The 21,948-nt window shown below is 40.2% G+C and overlaps 2 protein-coding genes across 4 annotated transcripts; both read right to left on the bottom strand.

The window, feature by feature from the left end:
- Positions 1 to 9,942: 9,942 nt before the first annotated feature.
- On the bottom strand, positions 9,943 to 14,566 carry LOC148727584 (uncharacterized). The gene is made up of 2 exons (XM_088726307.1): positions 14,071 to 14,566; positions 9,943 to 12,026 (listed from the first exon to the last, which is right to left on the bottom strand). Exon 2 carries the CDS (start codon positions 11,538 to 11,540, stop codon positions 11,106 to 11,108), a length of 435 nt encoding a protein of 144 aa, XP_088582433.1. The 5' UTR covers positions 11,541 to 12,026; positions 14,071 to 14,566; the 3' UTR covers positions 9,943 to 11,105.
- Positions 14,567 to 15,236: 670 nt separating this feature from the next.
- LOC148727583 (uncharacterized) lies at positions 15,237 to 20,552 on the bottom strand. Of its 3 annotated transcripts, XM_088726276.1 has the most exons (7): positions 20,396 to 20,546; positions 19,250 to 19,350; positions 18,537 to 18,930; positions 18,037 to 18,220; positions 17,230 to 17,435; positions 16,727 to 17,002; positions 15,237 to 15,640 (listed from the first exon to the last, which is right to left on the bottom strand). In XM_088726276.1, exons 3-7 carry the CDS (start codon positions 18,847 to 18,849, stop codon positions 15,390 to 15,392), a joined length of 1,230 nt encoding a protein of 409 aa, XP_088582402.1. In that variant the 5' UTR covers positions 18,850 to 18,930; positions 19,250 to 19,350; positions 20,396 to 20,546; the 3' UTR covers positions 15,237 to 15,389. The 3 variants fall into 3 exon arrangements, with proteins under 3 accessions (XP_088582402.1, XP_088582401.1, XP_088582403.1); XM_088726275.1 differs by lacking the exon at positions 19,250 to 19,350 and having other exon boundaries at positions 20,396 to 20,552; XM_088726277.1 differs by lacking the exon at positions 19,250 to 19,350 and having other exon boundaries at positions 20,465 to 20,544.
- Positions 20,553 to 21,948: the final 1,396 nt, after the last annotated feature.

Genomic DNA, 21,948 nt, shown 5'->3' with positions numbered 1-21,948 from the left:
AAGGGTCAAAGTTTGCGAGCAAATTGTTAATCCTTCGGTAACTCCAAAGAAAAATTCAGACTCTATTGACAGCAACAAGGAGAGACGCTGGGGGAGGCACAATCCGCTTTATACTTTTATCGGTAGCTTCCAAGGTAGTTACCAAACTGATTAGCCAATCAAAAAGGGTTTTGAGTGAGTTCCAAAAAAATGAAAACATTTCCAGCCAATCGTGAGAGGTTTAGAGTGTGTTCCGACTTGCTACAATAGCGACTTAGACCCACCCATTGAGTACAAGTTGGCACCAAGATATTTTCCGACGGTTTCCGAAATGAGATCAGACTTTAAATCCCCAGAGTGTAATCGGGGACGCCGCCTGGCCGCACAAATAACGAGATTTCAAAAACCGTCATTTTTTGAATCTATTCAGTTTAAGTTTATTTGTTGCTCAGAGATATTAGCACTTGCTGCTACCTTGAGATTTGAGGATAAATAAAGTTGTTATTATTATTATTAGGCATTTCAAACATATTTTCTTTGATAAATAACTGAAATACAGGAGGTTGGCTTATTTCTAGAAGGAAATGAGTGATTTCCAGAAACGGTTCAGTAGTTTCTAAAGGGAGATCAGAGTGTTTTTGAAAAATTTGAGTGAGTTCCGCAACTCACGCAAATTACCCTGGATCCAACCCTGAAACTAACAGAGGTAAGAAATTCTAAGCTTTTAAGAACCGGTGTCAATTTCACAGTAAAATAGCGTAGATAAAATGGGCTTTTAGAAACAAAAGAGCGTTTTTCGTTTGAACCCAAAAACCATGTTTTTTAACAGTTGGGAAGTTGAAAGGGACATTTCAGCCAAAAAACGAAAGAGATAAATTCTGTTTTAGGTCGAAAATGCTTGCCAAAACTCACCAACTTACCAAGTTTTCGCCGCCATCTTGAAAATTCTACATCCACGATGCATCGCAATCCCAGTGCGCACACCGCCTGGGCTGGGTCCCGGTAATGAGGGACTTTATATTAACGTAATCATCTAGGAGGTGCGCGTTGCATTGTGGTCTTAGTAGTCATGCATTCACTTTCAAGATGGAGGCGGTGGAAGGTGTTTGTGCCCAAGTTCTTTCTGGTGATTTGATGGCTATTCAATCGTATGGAGACTCTAGTTCTTTTCAGAAGTCTTGCCCGGGTCTTCATGGGGTTGATACCTCTGAATCCAGCAAGACAACGACAAAAACGGGTTGTATTACCATCGAAGAGTCGTGCCGAAATGAAACCGAAGGAGAGGACAGTGCAGTTGATGTTTTGGTAAATGGCGTTACTGGTTGGACAAAGTGTTTGAAGTGTTTGTCTGCATTTGACCACAAGAAGCTGGAAGAAAAACTTGTAATTATAACTCAGATGAGAATGAAAAGAGTTTAGGAAAAACTTTATTATAATCTATCGGCCAAAACTTGAAGAATGATTTGAAAACTACTATGTTTAAATAAAATATCATAACCAGAGCTTTTCAACAGTTTCTTCAAAAAAGTGGAAGTGAAATTTATCCCAGAGGAATATTTTAAACTGCAAAAAATAATACTATCATCACCATAACTCAGACGTAATGAAAAAACTCGGGATAAAAAGGGAAGTGGAACTTCATCTATACCTACAGTATTAGCCATTAGATACAATGAATATATGAAGTTCATATATCTAGGAGGTGCGCGTTGCAGTATTAGCGTTGCAGTATTAGCCATTATACCGGCTATCAACAATTTAATCTAGTTCTATTTTATTGTTGCCTAGTGTGATCAGTTTTAATTAAAGGTGGCAAAATGCTAGTCAAATAACAAGAAATAACCCATATTTTGTCAAGTCTGCTGCTAATAATTCTCAGGTCAATGACAGCAGATTTACTGGCTGCCGTGAGTTTTTTAAAGGCACATAATCGAAAACCACACGCATTTATCAACTGATCATTTTCTTTCGTTTCCTAATTTAATTGGTCCTGACTATTCCTCGCTTTGTTTTTTCTTGAATGGAATTCGTCGTAGTCTGTTCGTTATAAATCGATTTGGTTACACATTATACAGTTAAAATTTTCTTTCCTATTCATATCATTCATCACAAAATGTATACTTAATGGTGGCCTTACATGTAGTTCGTCATAATTTGCAGGAATATTAGGTACTTTTGGAAAATTTTTTCACTCTTCCATAATGATGTCTACGTGCTAAAGCACTAGACGCCAAAAATACTCATTACAATGTAATACTTTTCCATTTGGAAGTTTACTCTTGTAGCAATGCAATTTCATAAGCACCATTCAAGCCAATTCTCTACACAAAATTTCAATCACGGGTTGATCAAACCATAGTTCCTCCGACTAACTATGATCAAATTACTATGGTGGGAACCACAGGGGGTCTCCGAGAATGATTTGGAGAGGCAAGTAAATTTGCTTCTTCATAGAGGAGCTACGATCTGAAGTACAGCTTCCTTTACTATACCTAGTATCTTAAGTTTGTGCTGATTAAAAAACACCTGGCGGTATTTGTAGACTAGATATCTGAGATACAGAATTTCTTCTGCCAAGTAACGAAATAACCCGCTTGGCTTGTACTTATTTGGCCGGATTCAACAGGTCATTAATGAATACAATAGTTCCGTTTACTTTGGCCATGCAGAACTAAAAGGAGTTAGCTGATATCAAGCGATTCCTTCAAAAACAAAGAGTTAGTGTTTCAAGTCAAAAACTTGTGAAAATATGAAAATATAGCTCAGATTCGTACGGTTACAAGTATAACGCACTTATCCTTCAAGCGGAAGCAGCATTCAATCAAGAAAATAGATTTGCGATCGAACGACGTGGAACTAGCATGCGTTCGAGGAGACCTGGTGGAATCGAAATGGTGACTCAATTTCTAAGATTATAGTGAGAATAGGCTGTGCTAAAGAGGTTTGTTGAATTATCTGTGGTAGTACTACTATTTACTTTATACATTAAGGTGAGTAGTTTCTTTTTATATTGCAGGGATAGTGGCTCCCATCCGGTTGTCTCTAAGGCATCTTGATCTGGTATGTCTCGTGGCAATCTATGAATGGTCTTAGCTGTCCTTGCATGTATATGTTCAAGCTCGCTCATCAGAGATAGTTTGCTAGTGCCCCAAATGACTAAACTACAATAAGCAATAGTAGGGACAATGTTACTGAAGTAAACTGCTTCTAGTGTACTTGATTCGCGCTTGCGATGTGAAGCGTTACTGTAGCTTTGAAGGTTACAGATGTATGGTGACCTGTTTATTTTCGTACTGGTTGCCAGAGGAAGCAAGTCAAACTAAAAAACAAATACAGATTGTTTTAGATATAGAATAACATTTGAGAGTTCAACGAAATGTAACTCGTAGGACATTCCATATATCTTATACATCTTTAAGTGATCTCTGGTTGACCGTTGTGTTCAATATTGGGTATGTCGCGTCTTTAAATAAAAGGGGGAGGTTGGTCCCCAGACTCCCTGGGACAACGCTCTGGCGCCAAAACTATTATACACTAAGTGCAAATCAGTACTTGTTGGTAAATATTTGAATCTTTTAAGCTGCCTTACTTTCTTTCCAAAGGACTTACAGAGGTACCGCCTGAGTGGCTGTGCCAAGAGAGCTGGGAGTCAATAATGACCCCCAGGCATCTTGTTTTGGAGACAACATTCAAGATCTTATTTCCTAGAGTGATGGGTTTTAATGGTCCACAGAAGGCTCTGTGGGATATAATCATAGCATCGGATTTCCCAGCATGTATAGTTAGTGTGTTGTTTCTGCAGCAGAGTGAAGTCTCTGAGAGGGCTTGATTTAAACCATCAACTACTACATCGACATTGATGCCGATGAAATATAGTGTCGTGCCATCAGCATACATATCCAAGTTGCCTTCAGTTATTGAATCACTAAGGTAATTAATGTAGTACGTGAAGAGCCTGGGTCCTAACAGAGAGAGCCCTGAGGGGCTCCACAGGTAACAGGCTTAGTTTTTGAGGGACAGCCATTGCCTACAGCGAATTGCTTTCTGTTTTTTAAATAACTGACGAACCACTTCAGCAGATCGCCGCTGAGTTCCATAGCTTGTAGTTTATAAATCATTATTTCATGACATACTGTGTCGAATGCTTTCTGGAAGTCGATGTAAACAACACCGACTGTGTTTCCGTTGTCAAGAGCTGTTTTCCAGGTCTCGGTCAGGTATATCAGGATTTCCTCAGTTGATCTGCCTTGTCGAAAGCCCCACTGGTTGTCACTCAATTGCCCGGTATCTGTGGTGAGGCTGTCTAGACACTCGCACACTAACCCCTCCAGTAACTTGCTTGGTAGACTCAGCATTTGAAGAGGTCTGTAGTTTCCTCTGACCGTTTTGTTTCCCTTTTTGTGGGTGGTGAGCAGTCTGGATACCTTTCCATTGGGATGGGACAGTGGAATTAAACAGGCTACGTCTAAGAACAATGTAGAGCCCTTCAGCAGAGGCCTCTCCAATAAAATGTAGGTCTTCAGGAGCAATTGAGTCTGGGCCCGAGGCTTTCTTAGGTTTGATAGTCTTAATTCGTCTGAGGAGGTCTGATTTGTTCAGACTAACACTGGAGAGAGTGGGAGTGATTCTGTAGATGTGTTCTGTGTCCCGAAAATTCGGTGTTGGGTTTATATTATTTGCGAGGCCAAGTTTGGTCCAACTGCCACAAAATAATCGTTCATGGACTCAGCTTTGTTTTTGTCAACGAGAATCATGTGGCCCTGATCGTCCACAATGGGCCCAATGTTATTAGATTTCTTCTTGTGGGTGATCCTTGCGACAAGCTTTCAGAAATCTTTGCCGCTTACTGTGTTTTGAAATTCTTGTTTCCAGTATAGTTAGCCTCTGCTTCTCTAAGGAGCTTGGTAACCTCATTTCTTAGTTTCTTGTATTCTTCCCACAGTTCTCTAGACCCTGTCTTTTTAGCACGTTTGAGTATATCATATCGTTTGTTCATGGTTTTCCGAATGTGTGAATTCATCCAAGGAAGGCTGTCCGAGCGTATTTTAACTCTCCTCTGGGGAATTAGGTCGTTCACTATGTCCTTTTAGAGAGTTTCCTATGCCCATGTGGGGTCGTCGAATGCCTCAATTGCAGACCATGGAGCAGTAATAAATGCGTGTTGTAGTGATTCGATATTGACTTGCTTGTAATTTTTCGCAGAGACATATTTAGGGGGTATTCTCTTGCGTTGGAGCCTTATGATGCCATAAATGGGACAACGGTCATAGAGGCCTGGGTCAAACGTTCCTGATGTTATTATCTTAGAAATGTCAGTGGTGATCATGAGGTCAAGTAAGGTGGAAGAAGTTACGGTTGTCCTTTTGGGGTCTTTTATGACATTGTAAAGATCAAAGCTACCGGGGATTCTATGCAGCCTTCTCCCCTCGTAACCCTTGGCAATCAAGTCTGAGCTCAGGTCCCCAAGGATCACTACATTTTTTCTGTTTCTCACAGAATGTTCAGGTAGGCTGTACAATTTATTATAGAACGAATAATCATCCGGAGGTCTGTATACACAGCCCAGTAATAGCTTCTGGGATTTTGTGGTGACATCAATCCAGATTGCTTTAATGTCTGTTTTGAGATCGTCTCTCTCGTATACGTGCAAACTTTCCGAGTAATATATAATAAAGCCACCTCCTTCTTGATGCTTCCTGTCCAGCCCGGCAACTTGGTATCCAGATGTGTTTCTGTAATTGCAAGGATGTCAAGTTTGCTTACCGATAACGTGTGTCTGATCTAACTGATTTTCCTAAGCAGGTTTCTGACATTGAGATGAGCAATCTTTAGACCATGGCCTTTAAGTTTAGTGTAGAGGTCACCATAAAGGGTTGGGATATCTCGATCTGTTCCATGAGTGGTGGTAGTTGCTGAATTATCCATCTCCACATGAGCATTATCGTCCATCGGCCCGGGAATGGATGAAGTAGCGAAAGGGAGTATGGATAAAACACAGGCCGGGCAGATCCAATGAAAATTGATCCAGTTGCTGAAAGTGTTTATACTGGCTCAGTTTCACTCGACCACATTTCATTTGACACAACAGTTCACACTGATCGCAATTCAAGGCTCTGTGATTCCTAGCAATGGTTTTTGTGCAAACAGAACACCTTGAGGAGTTTATTGTCAGTCCGGGATTACGTGAAACATCACCACTAGTAATGATACGAGCTTGGTGGAAAGTGCTGTCCGCATTAGCGTAGTAACGAGTCCAGGAGACGAGCTATTTACTTCCACGTGGGGCAGAAGCAAAATGGCGGTTCTGCCTCGCTGACTGTTGAAGTTGGAACATTTCAAGCGAAATATTTCCCTTACGAAGTAAGAGGTAGCAGAGCCCCATAATAAAGCTTCGGGAAAACAGTTCGAAGCGATTTTCGTCTTCGTAAAGGTTGGAATCCAAAAAAAACACAGCAAAAGCGCGGAGGAAACAAATGGCGACCGAACACCATCGTGACCGGTTACGCTTACGTCTTACCTTTCCGGCTTACGTCGGTAAGCCGGAAATCAAAAAGCATCCGGTATTAAAATTAAGAGGTATTGATAGGTCTGTGCGACTCCGGTCATTCGCTAGCGCTGTTAAATATTCTGCCCTCAAATTTAAGCGCTTATTAGGATATCTCTCAAACTTTCCTCTGAGATGTGATAATCAGGGTTAGTTTTAAGATGTCATTTCCACATTTGTATGTTCTTGAGGTTTGGCAAAGCCGGATGAGATTGTGTTACAAAAGGCAATATTTTTCTTCTGTGCACGCGCTATTTTCTTTGTCTTTGAGTATACTTCCTCTCCCGTAGAAAAAAGCTTCAGAGATATGAAGTAATAAGTTCGTACTAAAGCATTTAGTGATAAAAACGAGCGATAAAAAATATGAACGACGTTTCGACCGCTTTACGGTCATTTTCAAGTAAGAGTTCATGAGTAAATTTCCGCATAATTACAGACGATTTCTGAGACAATGGAATGAAGGTAAAAGCTAGGTATTTACATATAAACAATAAAGCTAATAACTAATAACAAAGTTCAAAATGAAGTGTAAATAAACGGTGAAAAGGATGAAAATTAAGTAATATGAAGCGTTAAGCAACAGCTTCGCGCGAATAGAATCACTCTGTGTGTTTCATTTTGGCTTAAGGTCCCGAATAAAAAGCATTTCGAAAATCAAACAATCAAACCTGTTAGAACATTTCCTCAGGACCGTCAACTAAAGTTCTTTGCAATCTCACATGGTTCGATTCCATGTTCTCTTACATGGTTGCCGATTACAGATCGTTTATGCTCCTCCGCACGTTGATGTAAGTGTCGGCTTGTAAAGCCGACATAATCTGTATCGCACAGATCACACTTAAAGAGATGTACAACATTTTGCTGGTTGACAACTGGAGGTTTAAGTTCCTTAGCTTTGAGCTCATCTTTGATCTTGCGGCTTGTAAAGACAGGGTGTACTTCGGTATTTATCTTCCGGCTAAAATCGCTAAGTTGTTTGCGTAGTTTGTTTGCTGATCTCTGATCCTTGAAGGGCAGGGGTGTCCTAACGGGAATTTCACCTGCTTGTTGTGTGGGACGCGTGCTCTCCATCACCTTCATTTCAACAAAAGACCTGATGGTGTTTTGTATGAGGGGCTCTGGGTAATGCAAACGTGTGAAAATCTCCAGTTTAGTGTTCGCAATCTTTATGAAAAAAATGCAAGTTTGAAGAAAGTTTTCCTTGTGTGTTTTAGGAAGGCCATAGAGCTGGGCAAGTCTTGATCATCTCTGAACGACTAGGTCAGCAATGGATTTCGGTGGAATACTCTTCACAATGGAAGCCAGTTCTTTCTCTTTTTGAAGTAGCGGATGGCAGTTCTAGTGCTTCGGAGGTCTGCCTCCGGTATTTGGTCTCTCAAGGCTAATGTGTACAAACTTGGTTTCATCGTTGATAAACGCTTCTTTCAGAAGACGAACATACTCAGATTTGTCCACAACAACTACCCCCGAGCCTTTATCTGGTCTTGTTATGATGATGTCCTATTCATTTTCAATTGACCGATCGCTCTCAGCCTAGATTTTGGAGGTGTTGGACCTTTCTGTTTAACATAATTGAGGGCAATGGAGCGCAAAGTTGCAGCTGCTAGCTCTTTGTTTTCTTTGCTCAGTCTTGGTTCAAGTTTCCAATAAGCTTTTTCGAAAGCTACTTTTACTTCCCTAGGTGATAAGTGTTGTGGAAAAGCGAAGACAAGACCGTGGCAAAGAACCAATTTCTGAAAGAATCTGTATGACAATAGATTCGTAATTTTCATCCTTTTCACCGGGTCATCCTCGGTGTAAAAACCTGACGAGGTTTTCTTTGTTTCATGAGGTATTGTTTTGTTGTACGCTATTTTTTATAACGTTTTGTTGTCTTTGTTTTACGTCAATCGTGAGCTTCACAGGCTTTAACACCGAGGATGAGCCTTTTCACTGCTAATTTACACTTCATTTTTGCACTTTGTTATTAGTTATTAGCTTTATTGTTTATATGTAAATACTTAGCTTTTACCTTCATTCCATTGTTTCAGAAATCGAATATATGCGAAATTTACTCATGAACTCTAACTTGAAAATGACCGTGGAGAGGTCGAAACGTCGTTCTGATTTTTTTTTCTCAAACTCATTAATTGTTCATGCGGTTATAAGCCAATCGGAGTGCCCCATTTTGGTCAGGTGCGTGTATCTTGTTACCCAATGAAAATCTAGGTCAAGACTACTCCTTTTAGGTCAAAAACTGATGAAAACACTGATCAAGACACTTGAATTTTAATTGGCAACCTCAAATACCATACAGTCAATTATTCACTTCCGTACTTCGAAAAGTTATTCACAACGTGAAAATTACAATTCTGGAAAGTCCCCTGGTCCCAGAGGTTCTCTTCTCTCTCCCGGAGTACGATAATTCGGCGCGAAGCGCAGACCAACGAGCTGCAAAGCAGCGAGCGGAAAGAGAGAACCCCTGGTCAGGACCGTTGAGAATCTCACTTTCATGCCACCAAGCTTCGGATGACAGCTATCAATCACGCCCCTTTCCGACAACCAATCAGAGTAAAGTACTAAAATACCTCTGGGGGTACGTGTAGTGTTTTTACTTGTATCTGGAGTGGGGATGGGGAATATATGTTGTTTCGTGGCCGTATAACTTCGCGAGTCTTGTTGATCACTGTTTACTGTTGGTTATATACTGTTCCATTACAAACTTCGTGAGGCAGTAGTTAAGTGATATGGCATCCATATCCTCTATTTCACAACTAACATGATTAACCTTGTGCAATTCATAATCTTTGAAAAGACCACCGAAATCTAAAATTGGCACTTTCAACTCTCTGAGTTGTTGCTGCCATTCCCGAAATATTTTTAAATCCCATTTGTTTTTGTACTTTGTAGAAGATGGAACAGCTTCATTGGCAAGGACTTGTTCCTCAGCTGCACTTTTTGGCAAACGGAGACGACTTGGTCTTCCTTTCTCCTTCTCGGCCATAACCATCAAATACAATGAAACACTGCTAACATGCGACAAACGGCTTTCAAAATACAGGCAGAGACTTGCATGAGCTATTTACCATTCCCGCAGGGAATACATTATTTATTGCATTGTATTTCTAAGGCGTGATTGAGAAGTCATGTCAAAAACTCGTGCTTCGTGTTTCATCAGGGGTTCCAAACACCTCGAAACAATAAAATCACTCGGCCTGCGGTCTCGTGCTTTCATCTGTTTCTAGGTATTTGGAACCCACGATGAAACACTCGCACTCGTCTTTGACATATTACATCGCTCGTTTTCATCACTAAATGTTTTTCTGTTTTGTATAACAAAATCCTTGACCAGAACTTAAACCATACTTTTCTCCATGAATATTTTAAATTGACACATTTTAGAATTGTTACATTGGCCTTTATCTACATCAGCTGGTAACTTCTTATAGAACAATCACTTTATGACACTCATCTCTATCGTTTGAATGTGCCATTACAATCTGTAGCCAGGATTTCCCTGAGAGAATTCAAAGTTACGACAGGAGCAAATAAGTTCTCAGTGAAAATTTTTGTCCAAGGTAGCGGAGGGTAATAAATGTTCCCTCTCAAAGAAAAATGTTACTAGTAGGTATTCCATAACTTAATGATTTGACCCTTTCACTTCTCGTGGGAGTAATATGAATGCTCACAACACCAAAGCATTCAAAATTCACACAAATTATCAACTAAAGGATTTAGTTTGATTGACCACCAAATTCTCGGATCCTAAACTACATGTAAAGAATGGCAAAGTAGTTTTACAATAGACAAAAGCTTTGTGTTCTGTCGTCACCTAAGCCAAATCAATGATCATCCTTTAGATCAACATTGTGCTTCCGGCGGAGTCGAACCTTCTGTGGGTGCTTGTCTAGGAATATGCTAAGAAGTTCCTTAGAAATAATTTCCCTGTCAGATCGTTCATTGAAGACACGCAAGTATTCCTCTTTGGTGACTTCATACTCGAGCCGGTGCAAGTGTCTTAAAGCTCGAGTAAGTTGCTGCGGAGGCTGCACATGCCGCAGTTGTTCAAATCCATTTGGATAACATCGATCCGAAGGTGCAAATATTGAGTGCGGTGCACCACGTAAACTCCATTTGAAAAAGCTCACCTCGCAATCCTACCTCCCATTCGTAAGATAATAGATCTTCCTATGTTAAGCTGTAATATATTACAAGTTCTAGATAATTTTTTCATGAAACTTGAGAAGAGGTTTTTAAAAATGTTAGCCGCAATCCTTTAATTCAATTTTTATATGGGACTATCATGTATTCAAACATGAATAGATAAATATTCATTAAAATTCATTTAACCTGAGAATAGCTCGTACAATTTTCTTTGCTCACAAAATGATATTTAAGCGACAACATGGCAAATAACTAAATATATCAACCTCCGCAACTTAATAATCGGGGCATCTTTCCGATTCTTTTTTTCCATGTTCCTCACTGTTCTTCCAATCCTTTGCACCCACACCTCGTCTGGTGCTCTGTACTCTCTTTTCCTCTGGTCCTCTGTACCCACTCTTCCATTGGTCCTCTGTTCCCACTGTTCCTCTGATCCTCCTCATCCACTGGTCCTCTGTACCCACTGTTTCTCTGTTCTCACTATTCTTACTGTTCCTCCGGTGCTATGTACCAACTGGTCCTTTGTACCCATTAGTCCTCTGTTCCCACTGTTCCTCTGGTCCTCTGTACCCATTAGTCCTGTTCCCACTGTTCTTCTAGTCCTCTGTTCCCATTGATCCTCTATACCCACTGTGCCCACTGTTCCACTAGTCCTCTGTACCCACTGTTCCTCTGCACCCACTGTTCCACTGGTCCTCTGTGCCCACTGTTCCACTGTTCCACTTGTCCTCTGTACCCAATGTTCCACTGGTTTTCTGTACCCACTACTCCACTGGTCCTCTGTGCCCACTGTTCCTACTGTTCTACTGGTTCTCTGTACCCACTGTTCCACTGGTCCCCTGTGCCCACTGTTCCACTGGTCCTCTATACACATTGTTTCACTGGTCCTCCACACCCATTGTGCCACTGGTCCGCTGTGCCCACTGTTCCTCTGGTCGTTTATGCTCACAGTTCACTGATCCTCTCTACCCATTCACTTTACTCTTCTGCTACATCTATCTGTTAGTTATTAGTTATTTCAGAACCCTTCTGGAAGTCATAATTGATCACTTCCTTTTGGAGATTAGAGAGTGCTTCTTTCTCTCTCCATTATTTTTCTCTTTCTTCTCTTTTCATCTAAATGCCTCCTCTCCGTCTCGTCTTCGCATAAGGCAAGTACTTCCACTTCGCGTAATGTCAGCTCCCGTTCCTTTTCTGCCCTGGCATGCAATTGTTCCAGTTTCCGCTTATTTTCTTCTCGAGCTCTCATCCTACCTTGTGCGTGCGCGCTGGGATCTACTCTGTCCACTGTCCGGCAGGTCACATGCTTCAGAAAAAACAGACGTACCAATGGAGTTACCACTGCCTCCGCCATACTCCCCTGAGAAGAAAAATCGCCACTTTACTTCACAATTTATATTTTTTAAAAGTATGTTATGATAGGTTCAGTACTATCATTTTTTTTCGGATAAAATTGAGAATGAACCTTTACACATTAACTCTACCACCCAAAATCCCCAAAAACATCGTCCTCTATTACTAAAAACCTGTCCCAGCAGAGTCAGCAATCGTACATCAGAAGACTTCACCGCTTCGTCAAAAGCTCAACCCTCTTAGGTCCTTTTTTTGGCTCTATTTCGTCCTCTCGCGAAATTTTAGCCATAGCTACAGAAAAATTGTCAGGCTGATCTTTTGAAGTGTCTGAGGACAGTCTTTTTGTGTAAAACGAAGATTGCCATCGAAAACGCCGCAGCGACCAATCAAGAAGAGAAAGTCAAAGCTCGGTAGGAAGGTGAAGAGGAAAATACGGTGAACGGATTTCCTGGAATTGAAAAAGTAGTTCGTTTACGAAATTCTTTATGCTTAGTTTTTAATAAATGATTTTTCTGCCTATAGAACTGAAGTTTTCTTCTGCTAGGGGTGTCACATGTCTCTCATGAGCATAAATACTTGACTAGCTAATTGTGGGAGATTTTTTTTAAGGACAGCGCAGCACACTGGGTGAAGGAAAAATCATATGTAGGTCATTTGCCTATTTTTCTTTTCGATATCTCAACCTATCGACCAGATTCTATGTAAAGAAAACAAACAAAAAAAAGTACGAGAAAAGCGGAAGAAGGTTCCAGATATAACGATAGGTAATCTCACTAGTTCCAAGAATTTTCCGCAACTGGAAAACGTGTTACTCTAGGAAGCTGACAAATTTACATATGCTTTCACTAACTTTAATGTTAGAGGCACGTACGTATTTTGAACGAGCTCTACGAGCTCCTTGACGCTACGTGGGTAAATAAAGTATTGATTGATTGATTGATTGATTGATATACTTTAGACATTGCTCGCGGAATAAATTATTCTCCTCGCTGCTCTGTTTTTCTTTTTAGTCCGTTTTCGTAATAAATCGGAACCGAATAATGTTTCATGTCTCTGCTTTCAGTTGTCTAGAATGATAGTGCAGTTAATTCTTGTTTGGTTTTCTTTCGAAGTAGAAATCTTAACATATTTAACATATTTCGCTTTCACTGGTTTCAACCCAATAAATTATCGTAGTTAGTATGTAATGCTAAGTTTTTCCAGTTATCCTCCCGAATTACCTCTCATTTACTTCCTAACTCTTGTGTGTAAAGGGTACCGTTGTAATAAACGCCCAGGTTTTTACAAATTTGAATGGTGAAAGCCCTATGCAATTGTTGCAAGTTCAACTTCGACGGAGAATTTTTGAAAGAGTCATTAGTAAGTCTTCAGTAAATATATATTATTATTAAAAACTGGATCATTGGATAACTGGGAGGCGGTACAAATATAATCTACAAATATGGTAAGCGTACGCGTCAGCTTAAAATTAAAGGGGAGCGAAAAAAATTGATAATTTGATTTGACGTTTTAATAAAACAATTATTCCACTCGCGGTTGTTGGACAATGAGATAATTATATTTATAGGCAACTTGGCGCTACACGCCTCGCTGGCTATCTATATCTCATAACCAACGCACGCTAGTGGAATAATTTACGGGCTCGTCAAAATACAAACTCGTAAAAATACTCAGGGATACTACACAACAAAACGTCTAATAAGAGATTTTTTTATCTAACAGGCCAACTTGATATTTCAGCGCGGGCGAATTTCGCGGATATTTCCGGAGTACAAATATCACGCGATATTTGTACTTTACGAAGCACAATTGGATAATAACAAACCCTATTTCGTCCTTTAATCATTGGGTTGACTTATTTTAATGTCTACGCGGGACGTCCTCCCTTAGGAATGTGCATTTCTTGAGAAAAAGAAAATTTCTCACTTTCACTGTCTGATTCCAGAGAACCACTTCATTTTCAAACAAAGCAAGGAGCTGAGCGCGTTTGCAGTTTTTATCAACATGGACAAAGTTCCACGCAATAATACACAAGATACATTTATACTTACAATCCCTGCTAAAAGCCCACTCAGTGTGAAAGAATATTTCTGTCTAGTCTTGGCTTTATGCAAACCCAACCTCAGAGTAATCAACGCTTCTAAAACACAATATCTTGCGTCAAAAGCGGAAGTTGTATTACCCCGAAACCACGGGATCTTTGGTGTTCGTCGAAAAACCTTTATTCACCTCCAAATCCCTCGAGTTGTAAAGTACATTCCTAGTTCAAAATGATGAATTTTATAACAGTCAAAAGCAATGATGCCTCCCTTTCTATCTGGGAGCGGTCATGCTTTCTGACCACCCTGTTAGATCGAGTACCTAACACGATACGTAAACAATAATAACATACGAAGTAGGGTTCCTTGTTAAATGGTAAAAGCAATTTTATTCTGCGAGGAAGCGCTTTTTGTTAGCACTGTGGCCAAAGTGTCTCTTCGTCCACAAGAAAGATTGAAGCCTTTAATTAGCAAGCGAGCTGGTGGGACGTATATGTGAACGATCCTTCGCAGTAAAGCACTATTTGAGCAATAGTGAAAATCAGACCTGAAAAAAAAAAATTTCAGGCCTGTACGGGATTCGAACCACTGACCTCTGCGATACTAGTGCAGCGCTCTACCAATTGAGCTAACAAGCCAACTGGGAGCAGGCCATCAAATTAATTCGACATAAACCCGTAGATGATAAATCAAACAACAACAAACATATGAAACATATGTATGAACTGCGGTTATGAGACGTATATGTGAACGATCCTTCGCAGTAAAGCACTATTTGAGCAATAGTGAAAATCAGACCTGAAAAAAAATTTCAAAATATGTCGAATTAATTTGATGGCCTGCTCCCAGTTGGCTTGTTAGCTCAATTGGTAGAGCGCTGCACTAGTATCGCAGAGGTCAGTGGTTCGAATCCCGTACAGGCCTGAAATTTTTTTCAGGTCTGATTTTCACTATTGCTCAAATAGTGCTTTACTGCGAAGGATCGTTCACATATACGTCTCATAACCGCAGTTCATACATATGTTTCATATGTTTGTTGTTGTCTGGTGGGAGTTCTGTTAGGGGTCTGGAACCGATACTGAGGGCAGGTTAGTGCCAGACCTCTTACAGACTTCTTGCTGTCTAGCTTTTTTCAGAGGACTTTTTCGTGGATAAAAAAAGCTCTTCAGCCGCAAATGTTTCTTAAAAAAAAGGTAGGAACTTTAATCAGAATCTAGCCAGTGTGTTCACTTTTCCTTTCGCGCAAGCCACTAGCCGGGTATTTTTCATTTCACCTGAATTACATCAATCAAAGCTTATTAATTAATCAATTATTTTCTTTTTCACTTACATCATTTTTTGTTTTGTGCAAGCGCCATTGTACAAGCGCTCATCTCCTCCTCAATGGCTATCTTAATTCCGATCGACAGTGGCAGACTCGACTTGATGTCATCCCACATTTCTTTCAGCACCTTAAGAGTGTTGATCTCTTCTTGCTTCAGGTGTTCCTTCAAAGCTTTCATCTTACCCTTGTCAGACCAGTGGTGCTTGTGCTGCAGACGGGCTAAGAACTGCTCAATTGTCTCCCCGCTGGGGGATGGTCCTGACGACGGAAAAATAAGGGGGGACTGTCAAATTAAGAGTTACGCAGGACGTTATTAGCAAAGGCACACTGCAATAACTGAAATTTTTGCCGTCTTTGTTTAAGAGATGCACTAAGTTTAAAATCTTTAAAAATTTTTTGGTGGCCTGAGAAATTTTTAAATCTGCATTTTCTTTCTCTTTGTATCATTGGCTTTCATTACCCAAGCCCAACCCGTACCCTTGTCACTATTCCTGAATTTTTTGGTGCTATAGAGACAGATGCTACACATCATTCATGGTTGTCGACAAGAAAGAAACGCCCTAGCGCTCATTACAGAAGACTCTTTGGTAAGTTGGGCCATAAACGCGATTTATATATGACAAGCGTTCTATATACTGTTAAGATAAGCAGTAGCATACATTATAAACAATTATTGGATGACGTTTTTGTGATATCCGGAATAATCAAGGTCGAGGTAAGTGTTATCAGCCGAGGCCGAAGGCTGAGGTTGATAACACTAACCGAGACCTTGATTATTCCGGATATCACAAAAACTGAATTCAATAATTGTTTTATAAAACATTGTTTTAATGAAAATAACGTCAAACGCATTATCGCAGCTAACAGTTTTTTTCCAACACTTAAAAATGTACAACTGTGTGGTAAACAAATTTTCACTTGGGCCAATTCCTTTTTGTCTTGTTGCTCCTGGATATTTTTCTCTTTAAGGTATTCGTAGAACAGTTCCATCGCCACTTTTGTCGATCTTTTGGTATTTCCCGAATCTTTATCTTCAAATAATTTCTCAATTCCTCGCTGGGTAGACGAAGCGAATCGAGAAGCCATTCTTACTTCGTTGTCCGTGAACTTGACATTGCTCCACCGGAAATCATGCATTGCGCGCGCAACCTACAGATTATTCACTAATCTGTGGGTACAGATAGATAATAATCTGTAGGTTGCGCTGTTTCCAATAATTAACTGTGTGCGTTTAGCCAATGAGAAGATAGATGGTGACTACAATGTATAATAATGTTAATAATTGAGAGGATAGTTATTCCATTTTTCTCACGTTTTGCCCTAAGCTAAGGTAAAATCTATTACCTCCTGCCATGACTTCTCTCTCCATCTTATTTTTCTCTCGCTGTTTACGGATTCTGATAAACCTCTCAGCAGAAAACAGAGCAGAATCCAGGATGTCAAGGGCTGCTCGATCCACTTCATCAGATTGCTCAGCTTTGGCGTGCGTATAATTTGCAATGAAGTAGGTTTTCTCACTGGAGCTACCGTACGCCGAGGAGGCCTGGTAAAAAGCTTCTTCTTTTTCTTCCTCCTTTTTAAGCCTATCCAGGTGGGTGATTACAGTCACAGGAGCATAACCTGAAAAGTTACCAAACCGGTAAATCTAATTACATATAGTGCCACAGTATTACCAGCTAGCCTGTGGCAGGCTCTCGGGTGGTGACGATGAGGGAAAAGGCGGGGGAGGAAGGCTTGGAAAACGGCTAAGCGGGGTGAGTGTGGAGTGGGAAATTTATCACCTGTCATTAATTCATTGTGGAATTTGCGTTCGTGGGAATGATCTTTAACGTTTTATTTTTACTTACCATCTTCTATGAAGTGATTTCTGATTTTCCGCTGAGTTTTCTTGTATTTTTCGTCTCTCAAACGCGGGTCGTTCGCCTTCAAAACAAAAACGACAGCATGTGCGCATTTTGAAAGAGGCTGTGCACCTTTCAGCAAATTGGTCGGCTCTTGATTGGCTGCTGCGTTGCCGTGAGCGTTTCGCACAACTTCTTGTCCTGGACGGATTCTAGATTAGGATGAAAACGGATCCAGCGAATGAGCATTCGTTGTTATTTAGGTTGAAAAGGGTAAGAGGCGGCAGGAAGGAGTGTTAGAGGAGAATAAGGGGAAAGGGGAATCCCCAACCCACAGGTTTCCCCCCCCCCCCCGTTTTGCACTGGATCGATATCGCAGGGAAGGGCTTGTAAACATTCTTTTGCAAAGGGGTGTTTCTGCCAGAAGTCCTACGCACTGGCCTTTTATATACCCGTCTTGAATACACTTTAAACAAAACACTAGTGCTTATTAAGCGGCGAGAGAGGAAGTTCTATGCCCATCTGGCTACATGCGGCTTTGCCTGTTATTCCGAAATAGAAATATAAGTTGAAGTTGAAGTTGAAGATAAAAAAACTACATCCTTTCTTCTACCCTGAAAGATGTTGCAACAAGAAACGAGAGACACGTCATTATAATTATTATTATTATCGTTATCATCACTATTATCATTATTGTTATTATTATTATCATTTTATATTATTATTATCCTCATCGTTTTTAGTATCATTGATATTCAGTATTGTTTTAGTTATTATCGTCAAGGTGACCCATTATATTTACTTTGTTCTCACCTTCCTGACATGATGTTCAGACACTCATCCAGGAGTCTCTCGTCAGTCTCAAAAAAACCCCTGGTGTCAATCATCCGAATCTTCTTATGCACATAGTATTCCTCGAGCAAAATAGTTGCTTCGCTTCCTGTCCCCTGTTCAAAGGCGCTCTGTTGAGTATCTCCAAGGGCTCGCTGCAATGTACCTGGCAAATAAATCAAATTATGTTTCAGGATATGTACAAAACTCTGATGAAATGCTCACCAACGCAATTTATTTAATCATAGGACTTCTTTACATGCGCTTATTTGTCTTCACTCGATTCGCCTCGCCAGTATATTTGCTATGTAAGATGTTCGTCATGTCTTTTTACATGGCGAAATATGTCAGTTGTTGAAATCTTGTGTCCAAAACCTCAATTAGTGCAAAAGCCAATTAGAATCTAAACATGCCCAATGCCTTGCTATTCCTATTGATACAAGTAGTTGCTGATTGATTCAAAAAGTAAACTTTGCTCTTACCTACAAAACTAGTTTTACCAGATCCTGTAGGGCCAATTAGAGCAATGCGAATCAGATCTATCTCGGCCACCTGCAGACCTGTGAAATATTCTTTCCTGATCCTTGGACTAATCTGAAAGTCGTACAGCATTAGTTCTTGTTTGAGTTTAAGGAGCGCTTCTTCCTCTTTTAATCTTCTTTCAGTTTCTTCTCTTTCACGTGGTTTTTTTTCTAAAAGCTCCCTTTGTTCTTCGTCATCGCACAAGGCACGTTCCTTCGCTTCGCGTAATGCCTGCTCACGGTCTCTTTCCATCTCGTCACGCAGTTCTCTCATTGTCTGCTCATTTTCTTCCTGAGCTCTTCTCTCGCCTTGCGCTCGCGCGCTGGGATCTGTTCTGTCCACTGTTTTATACCTCTTTAAAGGAAAAAATAAAAAGAAGCTTAATAAGCACCAAACGCAAAATCTCAAATAAAGATGAAATGTCACTGTCTACCGAATACGCAACACGCATGGTCTAAGGCTATTATTCATCATACAGGTATTCATTGTAGCAAGTACCGTGTGCCTTAGGCACCGAATTGATTTAAAGTTTTGGTGAAAGGTGAAAATTTACCGGCTAGAAATAGTGAAATAAAAGTGTTATCCACCAATCTTTCTCTTAAATCTTGTTGTATCTAATAAATTTTTTCTTTAAAAATCTTGAAAGTCAAGAAATGGAATTTTTTCCACTTACTATTCAACTGCACAATGGAGGGTACAAATAACGCACGAATCGAGTACAAATATCACGCGACATTCGTACTCCAGAGAACAGTTAGACATTCACCCGGCCCACTGAAATAACAATTTGACGTGTTGGATAATAAATCTCTTAATGTAGTATCGCTGAGTATTTTAAATCGTTGTTTGTATTTTGACTCGCCCTGTGGGCTCGTCAAACACAACAAAACGTTCCATGAGATATAAATATTTTAGATCCTGTGTACGCGTGACTTTCTAGAACAAAATTGCGTGACTTGAGAATTGTAAAAATATTCTGAGGACAGCGCAGCACACAACGTCAGGCAGATTTAATAACATTCGAAAAAGATTATCAAATTCATGTTTTCAGCATTAAAACCCCTCCAGCTATTTTACCGAAATAAAAAATAACCCAACTATAATGATCCGTAATTGTCAGTTCCAAGAATTTATCAAAACCGGAAGATGAGTTACCCAGAGATCAAACAAATCTAACAAATTTACTTTCGCTTTAGACCATTTGTAATTTCTTCATTTAACTGCCCTGTTTCTCGTTTCATTCCCCTTTGTTAAAAAGTTCGGGACTGAATAATATTCACTGGCTCTTGTTTCTTCAGTCCAGAATGATAGTGCAGGTAATTTTCGGTCAAATTTCTTTCGAAATCGAAATATTCACCTCTTTCGCTTTTGCTGCCTTCAAACGAAGGAACTGTCGTACTCGTGTGCACTGCTAACTTAAACCATTTTTCCCGCAATTTTCTGTCGCACTCCTCTCAACTTTTATATGTGAAGGTTTTCAACAATCATACAGGTTTATACAAATTGAATAGTTGAAGCCCCGTGCAGAACCAACATTTTTCGATTACATCTTTAATAGAAATTACCCTACTGAGCTAGCAATAAATCTTGCTAGCGAACTTAACATTGTTGTTCAATCTCTTTGTTGATTTATTTTTATCAACAGCTAAGCCTGAATACTTTTTGTGTATTTCAAGAGTCGAAAGTAACCAGTTATTCCTGCACTTTGACGCCAGAGAATCACCTTATTTGCCAACGAATTGAAGAGCGAAGCCCACTCGCCACGTTTGTTGACAAAGATATGTTGAACGTAAAATACACCAAATGTACCTATACTTACAATTTTTGACCCCTTTCCTTCCATTGTAAAAGATGTTTGCTATGAATTCTTGGCCTTAAGCTCTCCCACCTCTTCGACGCTATCTTCTGCGACCAAAGGCGGAAGTGGGATTTCCCCGAAATCACCTCACATTTTGTATTCCGAAAAGACACCTTCGTCGGCACCAGACTCTCTCAGTATCAAAGTTCCTATTATAATAGCTTTTTGGATAACAGAAACTTACAGCGTTGGGCATTTACCCGCTAACAGCATATTAAATACTTCTCTTTATATTGACCCTTGAAGGGGAAACAGGAGCTGACATAAAACTGGGATTTAGAAAGATTTGAAAAGAAGTGACTAACTTGGACTGATGTTGAGTTGCGCGTTACAGAATTATTCCAAGATCACCTGCTTATGCGCATAGCTTTCTGTCGCGGCAAACTGCCACAGCGACGAGAGATCTCTTCATCTGTTATGAACCAGGAAAGCTAGTCGTTTCTAAACGCTAGTTTGCCGCGACCATCAATATGGGGGTAAGTTATCCGAGATAAAATTAATCATAATGGTGTCTGTTTTATTGTTGTCTGATTTCTTCGAGTGAAAATCTCAGCTAGTCTGTACCCGTTCGGTGAAAGGGAGTGTGCTTGAACCGCGATCGACTGTGTATCCTATTAATTATGCGTTGAACTCCTGTTAGAGTGACGGAAGAATTCAATTCGTTTACCGTGTTTTTATGGGTGTCGATGGATGGCTTGATGCTTGAGTGCAAATTACTGTACACTTGAAGCAAGGAACGTTCTGTAAACAACAAGATAGCTCTCTTTTGAAAACCAATTTGGATTATCTTGATTTTTGGAGGTCATCTGTTGTATCTCTAGCCATTTATGATGAAAGTTATCCTAAAGATTACAATTCTGAGGTGTTGCTTGAGATTCTACCACCCATGTTTTTAGTTTGCACTCATGCTGACAAACCTTGTGGCGGTTGTGATCCTACTGAGCTGGCCAATATGGCATTTGGTCAGTTACAGACTAATCCATTAACTGCCTCCCGGTTAGCTCAATTGATAGAGCGCTGGAGTGTTGTGCGGGAGGTCGAGAGTTCGAGCCCTGACCGGACCAAGACTCAGGGTCTTAAAATAATTGAGAAGAATTGCTGCCTTTCTATAAAATCAAGAAATGTTTAGATATTCTAGTCTTCTCAGATAGGGACGAATAAATGGAGGTCCCGTCTCCGGCAGGGTTAGGAGCAGGAGAGGTTAATTTCCCACGCTCGAGATTACTGTGTGATGGATGTCCTCCCCTGGGGTGGGATGGGTGGTTAACAGGAGCCCCGTTGATACCAGAGTTTACAAAACTGAAGGGGCTATCCTGTATAAATATAGATGTCTACTGTCTACTCTACTAAGTAGCAGTACTTAAGTGTGGGTGAGCTGTATGAATTGTTGAATGAACATGATTTTCCCTTGTTAGCTGATCTTTTGTAGGAAGATTGTTGCGAGAAAATAAATGTCTGACCAATTTGAACCTCAAAAGGAAACAACGTGCCTAAGCTTGTACCTTTTTGTTTTT

This window comes from Stylophora pistillata, chromosome 7 (genome assembly GCF_964205215.1).
Source record: "Stylophora pistillata chromosome 7, jaStyPist1.2, whole genome shotgun sequence".
NCBI lineage: Eukaryota > Metazoa > Cnidaria > Anthozoa > Scleractinia > Pocilloporidae > Stylophora > Stylophora pistillata.
This window is presented reverse-complemented; position numbering and strand designations above follow the sequence as displayed.

Coding starts and splice junctions, on each gene's coding strand:
- LOC148727584 (XM_088726307.1), bottom strand. CDS start 11,540: ATGTGTATAGAGGACCAGTGGAACAGTGGGCACAGGGGACCAGTGGAA.
- LOC148727583 (XM_088726275.1), bottom strand. CDS start 20,419: ATGGAAGGAAAGGGGTCAAAAATT. Junction 18,221..18,536: donor TGGTAAAACTAGTTTTGTAG/GTAAGAGCAAAG, acceptor TTTATTTGCCAG/GTACATTGCAGCGAGCCCTT. Junction 15,641..16,726: donor GAGAGAAGTCATGGCAGGAG/GTAATAGATTTT, acceptor TTCCGTCGTCAG/GACCATCCCCCAGCGGGGAG.